The sequence below is a fragment of the Delphinapterus leucas genome, chromosome 1 (assembly GCF_059928025.1).
Source record: "Delphinapterus leucas isolate spDelLeu-1000000601 "Yukka" chromosome 1, BTC_Dleu_Yukka2, whole genome shotgun sequence".
NCBI lineage: Eukaryota > Metazoa > Chordata > Mammalia > Artiodactyla > Monodontidae > Delphinapterus > Delphinapterus leucas.
The window spans coordinates 108370093-108382350 of NC_143129.1; the positions used below are offsets into that span (position 1 = coordinate 108370093).

Consider the following 12258-nt stretch of genomic DNA (forward strand, 5'->3'; position numbering starts at 1 on the left):
CACCAAAACATGTTGGAACATGAGCAAAATTAAGGACCAGTCTCTTAATTGCTTCCTCACTTTACTCCCCTACACAACTAGCACTGCTATCAATGTCTTGATTATACAGTGTTTCCAACAAATGCTTATTAAAATTGGAAAAAAAACTCCTAATAATTGACGATTCAGCTAAAATGAGGAAATGCCCTCAGTGATGGCAGAGATATATTCCTCCAACCCAGTTAGTGAAAAAAGTCATTTTTTCTTTCAAGCAAAATTTGCCAGTACTTCTCCTCCATGCAAGATTTCCTCTTAGTTTATTTAGAATCCACTTTCCTATGTATAATTGCTAAATGCTAGTATCACTAAAGTGGTATTTCTCAAAAGACATTTAAAGATGAAAAATACAAGCATTAATTTAGAAGAAAGCTTGTACATTATTGAAAATTACTAGAAAACCTGAAAATATCCTTGGGTCTCAAAAGAAAGCCATTTTATTCACTTAAAGAGCAAGACCAGGCCTGTTTATTTTGCACGTCTCTTGATTAGCCTAGTACTAAAACAGATTATGTGATAGGTGCCTGTTTTCTTCCTTTAGGAAACTGAAGTTGAGAATAAGGACAAAAATGAAAATGATTACATTTGTATTTTATCCAATTAGCCAACTATTATTACATTTTTCCTAGAAACTGTAGCTACAATTTCAAACCCCTAGACCAAACCACTCTTTTGGGCATCAGCTTTTTATAGCAAGCATTTCAGAGCAGTTTTACTTGAGTTCACTACAATCACTGTGTTTCCTGAAGCAAAGTGTAGAGGGGTAGGGAGCTTTCTATCCCTACCCCTCTACAGGATGGATTCCTGCCCAGTAGATTAAATTTTATGATTTATAAGGCAGAAAAACACAAATCCTTCACACAGACTTAAGCAGGACATAAAGCAAAAGGCATCAATTAAGCTTCACACCAACATCACTCAAATGGTAAAGCGTCATGAGAACAGTTTCTTGTAATAGTCACATCTCTAAGATCGAGCCTACACTCAGCTCACACAGTGAACAATAAATCTTGGATGCCCTTTCAGCTTTCTTATGTTTTCCCACCCATTGACTGTGTTTTCATTTTGTTATCATTCCTATGTCACACATGTTACAAAGCTGCCGGGTTAGTTTAGATGTAAGTTACTGCACCTTTACTGTTTTTCTCTAGAGTTACATCTATGTATGATGTGGGAACGTAGCCTTCTTCACCATTCTGTCTCCGAGCTCTTGTCCATCCATCACCCTTGTCCTCCTCAATAATGTATAGAACTTCACCTTCTTTCATTGCCAGAGTACCTTCATTATGTCCTAAATGAGCACAAGCATAATTTAAGTATAGCAATAATTTTGAATAAAAGTTACAAATACAACAAAAACCAACGTGGAACCCTACTAGATTTCAATGTAATAGAACTATGAGCCCACTGACTCTCATTACCAACACCTCTATGATGCTTTGTAGCTTACCCAACAGTTTCATATACTTACCTCATTTGAACTGCACAATAACCCGTGAGGCTGGCATTAACAGCAGCACCATGTAACAGATGTATCTGAGCTACAACAACACTGTATGATTTGACAGGGTATGCTAACTCCTATTTCACTACTCCAAGTCCTTCCCCAAATCTGAGTGGCACTGTTATCTAGAAAATTCATGAAGTTCAAAATAGTAACAAGACAGTGAGAGGGTTGGAAAAAAAGAAGGAAAGAATATAATTTGAGGAGAGAGCAGAGAAAAATACAGGTCCATCTCTGGTGATGGTAGAAGCAGAATGATCATAGCCACAAACTTCCTTCAAAACTTCATCAGCCTCAGGCCTCTCTTTCTTCCCAATCCCTCAACCATTCCCAACCTACTTAGCACTAACAGTTTTCACAAATGAATATTTGTTTAACATACACTAAATCCTTCCCTTACTCTCTGTAGCAAATTATAGCAAGATCTTATTTAATACTATTTTCTCAGAATGAGCAGCAACTAAAAACTACTCAATTTAAAAACCAAAACAATGGATGGGTAGGGAAGGGCCTTAAATTCATACACCATTTTATAACAACTTCTTTGTAAGGGTGTTACTCTGCTCCTCTGTGAAATGAAGAAAACGATTTTTCAAAGTCCAAGAGAGGGAAGGGTAACTAAAAACCTGTAAGAGAGGGCCACAATGCCTTCCTCCCCTTATAGAGTCTCTTCTCCAACTATCACAGGGGGAAGGATGGCATAGTCAGAAGCTACCACGTTTCCTCCTTCCCTCACCTGAAAATATGGCCTACAGGGTCAGCATATGGTGGTGGCACTCAGCTATGCCATTTGCCTAGTACTTGCCGCTCAATGTTAGCAAGTTACAAGGAAGAGCCTGAAGTGATATTTACCAGCCTTCCACTTTCTGGGTTGAGCTACATGCTCAAGCGGCTTCAACTTTGATGAGTACATCAAAGTTGGGAAATTCTGTATCAACCAAAGTTGATAATTAAATAATAATCTTTATTAGGATGCTGATAACATAGGTAATTTTCTTTCAATGTCATGTACGGAAGAAAAATCTCTATACCTGCAATGTAGTTAAAACAAAAATATTCACACTAATGAACTGGGATTATAATTTTCTGCCACTTACAGTTTTCTTATTTAGCTATAAGGACACTACAGTGCATGACTCTGTATGTAGACTTTAAGGAACCAATTTTATCAATTACAGTGTATTAAGAAAATCATACCATCGAAAGGGTAGATAGCTTTGCAGTGTCCAATAGCAGGCAAGGGATCGTCATCTTCAAACTCATCATCAAACTCACTGTGGTGACCATGCTGTTGGGGTGGCCCACGGACTTCTTGGTTTGCATCATCAGTATAGCTTCCCTCAGGGCTATGAAACAAAATTATCTCTAATCAAGTACATGGGAACTTTTTATATTACCTACAAGTTGATCTCCTCAGGATCAATTCAGAGAATCAAATAACCATGACACAGTTCCAAATTAAGTCTTCATTTTCTTAAATGTTGAAATGTGTGTGTGTGTGTGTGTGTGTGTGTGTGTGTGTGTGGCTTCTAATTCAAAATGCTTTTGTTGAATTTCCTGAAATTAAAAATTAAAAGATTACAATGTTCTAGGCACATAACATGTATTCAGTGAGTATGTCTCATTATCACTGGGTCCAGAGATAAAATGGAAAAATGTCATGGACATTTGGTTTTTATCATCCTGGATTCATCACCCCCTCTTTTTTCAAGAAAACCCTAAAATTTCTTAGGGAACCCATCCAGACCCATGTTCAGTTCACAGGCTTCAGGTACAGTTGCTCTGTCCTGGTTCCAGAGGGTCCATCTTAGCACAGAACTTGTATGACCAGAGTGAATAGTTCACTAGTAGGCGTGTAACCCAGTAAGATATGAGAGATACACAAAGACTTTTGCTTGGGACTGTTCAGAGAAGCTCCCTTCCTTTTCCACTGGACGTGAACCTGGAGAAATATGAGCTTAAGAGCTTTGGAAGATCACCATGTAGAGCCTTTAAATGAAGCCAACACAGTGTAAGGCAAAACTGGAAGGTGGAGAGAAATGGAGTACTGAAGATATCATCTGAGTTCCTAGATCAAGCTCTCCCTGAAGTCAGCCAATAAAATCCCTTTTCAGTTTAAGCCAGTATGGGTAGAGTATTCATCCTGTCACTGAAAACCAAAAGACTCCTAGCAAAATTAATTTCCAATTAATCACGTTAAGAGGAAAGTTAGTAACTAAGAAAATCCCAGAAAGCAGGTAATCCAAAGGCATTTTTCTGTAAATTTTTACTTCAAAAAGAGAAAAAATATTGATTTTGCTAAAGAATCAAATGACTGAATAATATTTTCATAATTTGCATGATGAGATTTAGCAGTACTTTCAGTATGCCTGGAAGCCAAGTTCTTAATAACACAAACCAGACGGACTAGGTTATTTTAATCTAGGGTTTACCTAATAACAAAAACCAGTGTATTTGTGACTATCTCTTGATATATTAAGGATATATACTCTTTCAAAAAGTGATAATGGAGAGGAAGAGAAGGAGAAATTAACATCTGTCAAGCACATACTAGCACAGGTATTTTACTAGTAGGCGCTTTATGTACGTTATTTCAGTGGTCCCCAACCTTTTTGGCACCAGGGACCGGTTTCGTGGAAGACAATTTATCCAGGGACCGGGGTGGGCGTGGGGGGACGGGATGGTTCAGGTGGTAATGAGAGTGATGGGGGTGGCAGATGAAGCATCACTCACCAGCCCACCCGCCGCTCACCTCCTGCTGTGCGCCACCCCTGCAGTTGGGGACCCCTACATTATTTCATTCATTACTAATAACCCTGTATGACAGGTATTTTAATCTTTATTTTATATTTTAGGAAGCTGAGACTCAGGGAGCATTAAAAATGAACTGCTAAATGTGGAGGGGAGGGATAAATCAGGATCTTGGGATTAACATACACACACTACTATATATAAGAAAGATAACCAACAAAGACCCACTATGTAGCACAGAGGACTCTATTCAATATTCTGTGATAACCTATATGAGAAAAAAATCTGAGAATGAATATATGTATATGTATAACTGAATCACTTTGCTGTACACCTGAAACACACTGTAAATCAACTATAATCCAATAAAATTTTTTAAAAAATGAATTTGCTCAAATTACAATGTAATTAGGTAGTAAACCAATATTTGATACTAGATCTCTCAAATTGTTCTCTAAGGTGAATCCAAATTTGTTGGATTTTATTATGAGGGGGAAAAAAACCATTTACCCAAAGGGAGAGAATGTCACAAATGGTATGAAAACATGGAAATTTAGTAAAATGCCTTTTGGAATCTCTGATCCAATTTAACAATATGAATTTTTTTCCTTCACAAAACTCTGAGTAATTTGACAGTTAAATTTTTCTTCGGCATAAGCTACCCAACTCCATCTAAACCTAAAGGCAATCTTCCCAGGCCTGGGGAGCTTATGCCTCTAGACCACAGCTCCCAGAATTTTCCAAGTTCCTACCTCTCTGTTTGTAGACGCATTACAAACTAGAACTGAGCAGCAATATGAAATTTCATACTTCACCTGTAGCTATTATAAAGAAACAGAAAATTATTTAGGTTCAAAGATTGAGTTATTAAAAGCCAAACTTGTAGGAAAAAAGAGAACTGTATGAAGTTTAGGACAAAACAGTGAGAAAAGTTTGGGGTAAAAGGAGGAAATACAAATAAAATGCAAAAAATAACCTTTCTCGTCCCTGTGTTACAAGGTGATTTATGTCACTGCTATGTCTTCTGTCTCCTCTTCCACCTGTTTTGCCTTCAACTTCAGACAGCCAAGCCTTAGGGAAAAAACAAAACTGAGCTCAATAAATATATATATATATATATTTTAATTTATTTACTTTTTGTTTTATTTTCTATTTTTGGCTGTGTTGGGTCTTCGTTGCTGCACGTGGGCTTTCTCTAGTTGCAGCGAGTGGGGGCTACTCTTCGTTGTGGTGTGCGGGCTTCTCATTGCGGTGGCTTCTTTTGTTGCGGAGCACAGGCTCTAGGCGCGTGGGCTTCAGTACTTGTGGCTCACGGGCTCTAGAGCGCAGCCTCAGTAGTTGTGGCACACGGGCTTAGCTGCTCTGAGGCATGTGGGATCTTCCCGGACCAGGACTCGAACCTGTGTCCCCCTCATTGGCAGGCGGATTCTTAACCACTGCACCACCAAGGAAGCCCAATGTACATATTTTAAAGCTCATAAAATATTCTACATTTAAAATGTGCTTTGGGTCTTTATAATTATGTAATTCTTAGAGAAGGGAAACCTTTATTTCAATTTGGTCAATGATCAACTTGATAGCTGATTAAAAACATAGTACGTTTAGTTTTACATAAAGTTTTAAATAAGGTAAAAAACTTCAACGAGGGATTAATTCTAAAGATTATGATACCTGAACTTCCCTGGTGGCGCAGTGGTTAAGAAGCGACCTGCCAATGCAGGGGACACAGGTTCGATCCCTGGTCCATGAAGAGCCCACATGCCACAGAGCAACTAAGCCCATGCACCACAACTACTGATCCTGCACTCTAGAGCCCATGAGCCACAACTACTGAGCCCGCACGCCACAACTACTGAAGCCCATGTGCCCTAGAACCTGCACGTTGCAACTACTGAGCCAACGCGCTGCAATTACTGAAGCCTATGTGCTCTAGGGCCCGCATGCTGCAACTACTGAGCGCGCATGCTGTAACTACTGAAGTCTGCGCCTACAGCCCGTGCTCCGCAGAAAGAGAAGCCACCGCAATGAGAAGCCCACGCACGGCAACAAAGAGTATCCCCCACGCACCACAACTAGAGAAAACCCTCGTGCAGCAACAAAGACGCAACTCAGCCAAAAGAAAAAGAAACAGAAAAAAAAAAGAAAGATTATGATACCTTACTTTTAGATCATAATGATACCTTACTTTTAGATCATAAACTCTAAAATAAAATATTTGAAGATAATTCTAGTAAAACCCAATCTATCATAATGAAGTTTATAAAAATGAACTTATCTTAGACAACTGCTAAATAACAAATCTACCTCATTCTTGTGGATTTCCATTCGCAGGCGGTCAATGTTATTCATGGTCTCTGCTAATTTAGGCTGCAAACTCCCTGGGTCCCCCATTTGTGGATTTTTCTCATATACATCTTTCATCTTGTTGAGTGCTTCTCTGAAAATGAGCAGGAAGACATAAAATTAAACATTTACTTTACATGTTCCCAGATAAAAGAGTTTCATTTGATTCTGGGGACTCACATGCAGCCTAATCGTAAAAGTCATATCTCTTTAACTTTAATCAAACATTACCTGATTGAAAATAATCTGCACGAAGCTGATCATGTATATAGTTAGTAATTTATGGAGGCAGTCTTTTAAAACATTTAGAATTTAAAAAAAATGATTTCATTTCTCATTTCTTGCTTCCTAAATGAGATTATATATATTTAATCAAGGACTGAAAGAATATTCCTCAATATTGTTAAACTCATCATGTCCCAAATCAAACTCATCATATTCTCATCCAGGCACATTATTCCACTGGTGTTCCTTATCTTAGTTCACAGCATCATCCTCCTCCCACTCATCTATACCATCTTTAACTTGCCCCTCTCCCTCTAAATTCAAGTCATTCATCCTCTTCACTTCTCTAATCATATCACTATTACCATATCACTATTATATCACTATATATGCCTCAATTAGCTCTCCTTGGCTCTAACATCTGACATTACTAACACTCCTTAATACTCTTTTCTTTCTTGATTTCCTGGAGGTTACATTTTCTTTTCCCTTCCCTTCACCTCTGTCCCATTATTTCCCTCACTGGTTCCTTCTCTTCTGTTTATCCTTTAAATGTGTTACATAAAATGACAGAAATTTCTTCTCATCTCATCCTACAGTTCTCCTTTTTAAGGGTGATCTCTTAATGCTTTGTTTTTTCCAGTTTTATTGAGACAAAATTGACTATTTTAATATCTTCAGATCTTCAGATCTGACTTCACCTATCTTCAGATCATTCTCAAGTATGAATCTCTTCAATCACTCATGTCAGAGTTTAAGCTCCAATTTTATCTTCAGTGTAATAGCAGATAGTAAGTTACCAATCCACTGTAATAACCCTTTATTCATCATATATAAATCTCTATATTCATTAAAACAAAACTGAACTACAAGAAACTTTTAATAAAATTGAAAAAAAATTAAAGCTACGAATGAATCCGAAGCTGTAAGTAATCAAACACTGTTTTCCAACATTCTTGCTGCAAACAAAATAATTATAGCCTCAGATTTCTATTGAGCTCAATTTATATCTTAAAGCAAAATAAAAATTTATCAAAATATAAGAGGTAGTTAGTGTTGGTGAAACTACCCTTGATAATCATCAATATTTTGAAAATTTATGGAAGGCATAAATATATACTATTAGCATCCAATAAGTAATCTGCAACCTAAGAAACTCTAACATTTCATTTTAAAAATATGACAGAGCACAATTTTCCTAAGTTTAGGACTGTACTTTTCCCTCAAAAGATATTTCAATTAGGATGTATAATTTTTAAGCCTTTTATACATCACATTTAAACATATCATTCAAAGTAGACTCTGAAAGGAATAATGATGGCAGACAGAACTTAATGGGAAAATACTTTTGGTCTGATTCTTTTTGTAGTTCTCTGTTAAGTTCATCGATGCGCTGCTGTAGTTTTTTACGTCTCTGTTCTGGTGGCAGATGACTGAAATCTTCTAGTGCTGGGCCCTGAAAAGAGAATCTAAATCATTATAAAAGATATTTTCGTGAAATTTTATTTCTAAAATATACTCACTATAAAGTAAGTATATCAATTTTAAGTTTAATTTCAAATTAGCCCCAAACACCTCCTTTTAAGAAAAAGAAATCTACATAGATATGTATGTGTATTAAAACAATAGTATTGAAGAAAGAGCTCAGATGCCAGTCACTTTTTAAATAATCATGAAATAGAATAGGTAAAAATATCAGCAGATACAGATAATTGGTAATTACCAGTATAACATTATATTCAGGTCTCGGCAGAGTTAAAATAAATACAGATGAACCTTCTTACAGCAATAACAATGAAATGGAAACATGTAACATTTCTCACTTATACAAAGTATTTTTTAAATAAAATACTGCACCACATTCCCAAATCAAATCTATTGCCGTGATACTTGGGATATTACAAATGTTCAGACTGAAAATATGAAAAGTTTATATAACTGAGTTAAACAACTTACCTCATAAAGACAATATAACTAATGAAAAATATTTTAATATTACACAGTCTTTGAATGATTATATTTATTAAACCATTCATTAGAACCGAAACATACTTGATCATTAAAAAATAAAAGGTAGAACTATCCACCAAGTGAAATGTAAGTAGAAATTACATTCCAATAAGGAATTTATTTTCAATTATCCTTTGTACAACCAAATAGCATACCTCAGTTGTTCTTGAAATAAAGATATAATCCAAAGAAAGATAAAATCCTTATTTAGGAAGGATGCTTAATGTCTAAAAATTTTTTAATGTTTTGATATTCAAGAAACTATATCATTTAAGAAACAGTTCTAGTATTTAGATGTAACTTCTGATTCAAATGATGTCTTTCTCCTCTTAAATGTTAATCATGTCATTGTTACCGTAGTTATCTTCTTAGAGATTATATATACAACCAGACCAATGTTAGCAACTATTGATTCCATTTAACATGAGCCCATATTTATGTAAGATTTTACATACTCAAAAATTGTTGAAAATTATTATTCTTCATTTTTCTCTTTAAAATGGGGATTTTGAGAATATGCAATTCAATTTTTTAAGTGTTGCTGAAGTGAGCTCCCACAACAAATGCATCCTTGCTCCTTGAACCACTGACTCCTATAACACATCTAAATAGCTTTATTTCACCATCTATACGAGTGCTTCCCTTGCTTTTAAAAAAGATAAAACTCACTTTTCAGGTAAGCCATGATCAAATGTAACATTTAATTCGTAAGAAAATTTTTTACAAATGGCCTGAACATTATGGACATTCAACAAGCCTGTCTACAAAAAAAAAGGAGGACATCTTTTCTAAGTGGCTTTTGCATTTTAATCTACCAGTCACCAGAAATAAAAATCTGTCAATCACCCAAATCAGACCTAAATAAACAAATGGCAAAATTTCCTACAAGGTGCCTTTAAATTTAGTGGTCAATTATCAACGTAAGTTGTCAGATTTAATCTAATTTGGGGTACAGGTATATATAGTTTGAAAACTATTATATTGTACCAAAAGTAAAACTTTCTTATTTATATTTTTAAATTTAATGAAATGAAAAAACACATTTCAATATTGTTTTTTTGATAGTATTGTAATAAACTCACAATTACCTATAAGTAAATCCTCCAGATTTCCACTTATCATTAATCGAACTTGTTCTCAAATTTATTAACAGCAGATAGCTAGGTACTTGCATTTTTAATATCCCATTCTGACATTATAACATATTCCTTTATAGAATATGAGAACTAAACTCACTCTATTTCCTACGGCTGTAAAGGAGACTCTGAGACATTTAAAAACCTCTCCTACTACATGGGAATTCATAACAGGCCAAACTGCAATAGTCTGAAAAAGACTCATTTGTTTTCCAAAAAATGAGAAACTACATAAGCACCCAATAATTTTTACATTAGGTCTTCACAATGCAGTTCCATTAATTTGTTTGAAACATATGTATAAAGGAACATCACACACATGCACAAGCACACATGCGCACACACACACGATATTTAAGTTATTTGTGCTTTTATTCCCATTCATTAGTAGACAAGAAGAAAGCACTGACTCTCTAATGAAACTAGCAAGAAATCTTTCTTTCTTACATTTTGGAAAATCTAATGATTCTTGTGATAAACTACAAATCAAACTTATATGATCTTTTTAAAGAGTGTTAAGAAAAATCATTTTTGTTTAATTTTTCTTTTGTAAAAACATAAACTTTTGTTCTACCATGTAACTTTTAAAATGATGTTTAACTATAATTTCATTCTCTGTAACATGACAAAGACTCCACCCAATAACATTTAAGAACTTAATGAGTTACAGTTAACCACATTATTATTAAATTTTATGACATCAGAGGTACTGGCATGTGTTGGACTATGGATTAAATTATAAAAAGAAAAGACATACAAGGTAACATGTGGGGATGTACATTACCACTTTGTTTTGAATTAAACAAAACAATGTTTTGTGATTATTTAATGTTGGCACAGTATATAGATCAGCACATAAGGCTTACCATCTTCACCGACCACTGAATAGTTCAATGGAAAACAGAAAGAAATGGTATATTATTCACATGAAACCATAATACAGAAGATGCAATAACTTATTCTTTTTTTTACAATATTAAAATAAATCATGTACATTTCACAATCCAAACAATTATGCCAGAAAAACAATTTTAACCACACTTTTGGGAAAGTAAATTACTTGCAAAACAAAATATACACTGATGATAATGGGCAGATATTTTCCAAGTGCAACTGAAATGCAAAAGTAAATAGTAATCATTCTATCAGTAAACACATATTTTCTTCTTTAAAAAACAATTTTTACATAAGTGGATTTCACTTACATAGCTGTTCACTCTCAAAATACTAATATTTGAAAAGGTGAATATAAAAGATTTAATATTAGCCATTTAAAATAAATATTAGATGTAGTATTAAAGAATGGAATACTTTTCCCAATGCATTAAACAAAACACCATTATCTGAATTATTATAGTTCAAAATACTGTTTTGAATTTAAATATACTATGAGTCAGTAAGGGTAACATTTCTACTTTAGTTTTAAGGTGCTATTTTTAATGTATGGACACATTAAAAAACACACTATTATCAAAATAATAATGAGTCACCCAGATTCAAGTTTCCCATACATATTTGCTAATGGACACAAACATATGGGTTGAATTTTGCTTTGAAGATATAGCTTCCATTTCTCAGTTTTCATTCTGAAATCCATGTGCTCGAAAAGCAACACTAAAAATACATAACTTCAATTTTTAGAAAACTGGTTAAAATTTATTCTTTCTGAAAATGTGAAATGACATAGCACAGAGTCCTCTCATATTGTGAATATATATATATGCATACTTATATATCACCCACATTCTATGAGTTACCAGGATTCTGCAACTGGCACTGCATCTGTCTGCCATCCACACGTGTATACATGCACATGTGTGCACACAAACACACTCACACACACATTGTGACCCATAATACTCAGTAGAGCTTTGCAAAGTTCATCTTCATATCCATTTCATTTGTTTAGCGGCCTCTAAAATTTTTACTTGTCCCTATTTTCTAAGTCATGATGTTTTAGAGAATATGGAAGATGTCAGGTAGAATTTCACATAAAAAATATAGATTTTAATAAATAGCTGACAAAAATATCTACCCTTTATCTCTGATGAACTGGCCATATATATTAATGGTTACGATGATAAGAAAAGATGACATACGCTATCCATTATCTTTCCAAATTAAGCTTAACATTCTTTAGACTGTCAGTAGTTTCAGGGAACAAAAACCAAAACTTATTTTGTTATGACAAAATTCCTGGTAAGAAGATTAGAAGGTTTAAATTTTAAAAAGATATTTATGGTCTTCTATAAA

General features: G+C 34.6%; 1 protein-coding gene across 1 annotated transcript in view; it reads right to left on the minus strand.

Moving 5' to 3' along the window:
* The window catches only part of FNBP1L (formin binding protein 1 like), a 140991-nt gene that overhangs the window by 21682 nt on the left and 107051 nt on the right, over positions 1-12258 (minus strand). The window contains exons 12-16 of the mRNA XM_089909445.1: positions 8206-8315; positions 6596-6728; positions 5268-5362; positions 2738-2886; positions 1169-1327 (exon numbers count right to left, since the gene is read on the minus strand). Of these exons, the coding sequence (XP_089765571.1) occupies positions 1169-1327; positions 2738-2886; positions 5268-5362; positions 6596-6728; positions 8206-8315 (646 nt within the window). The remainder of the gene's footprint in view (positions 1-1168; positions 1328-2737; positions 2887-5267; positions 5363-6595; positions 6729-8205; positions 8316-12258) is intronic.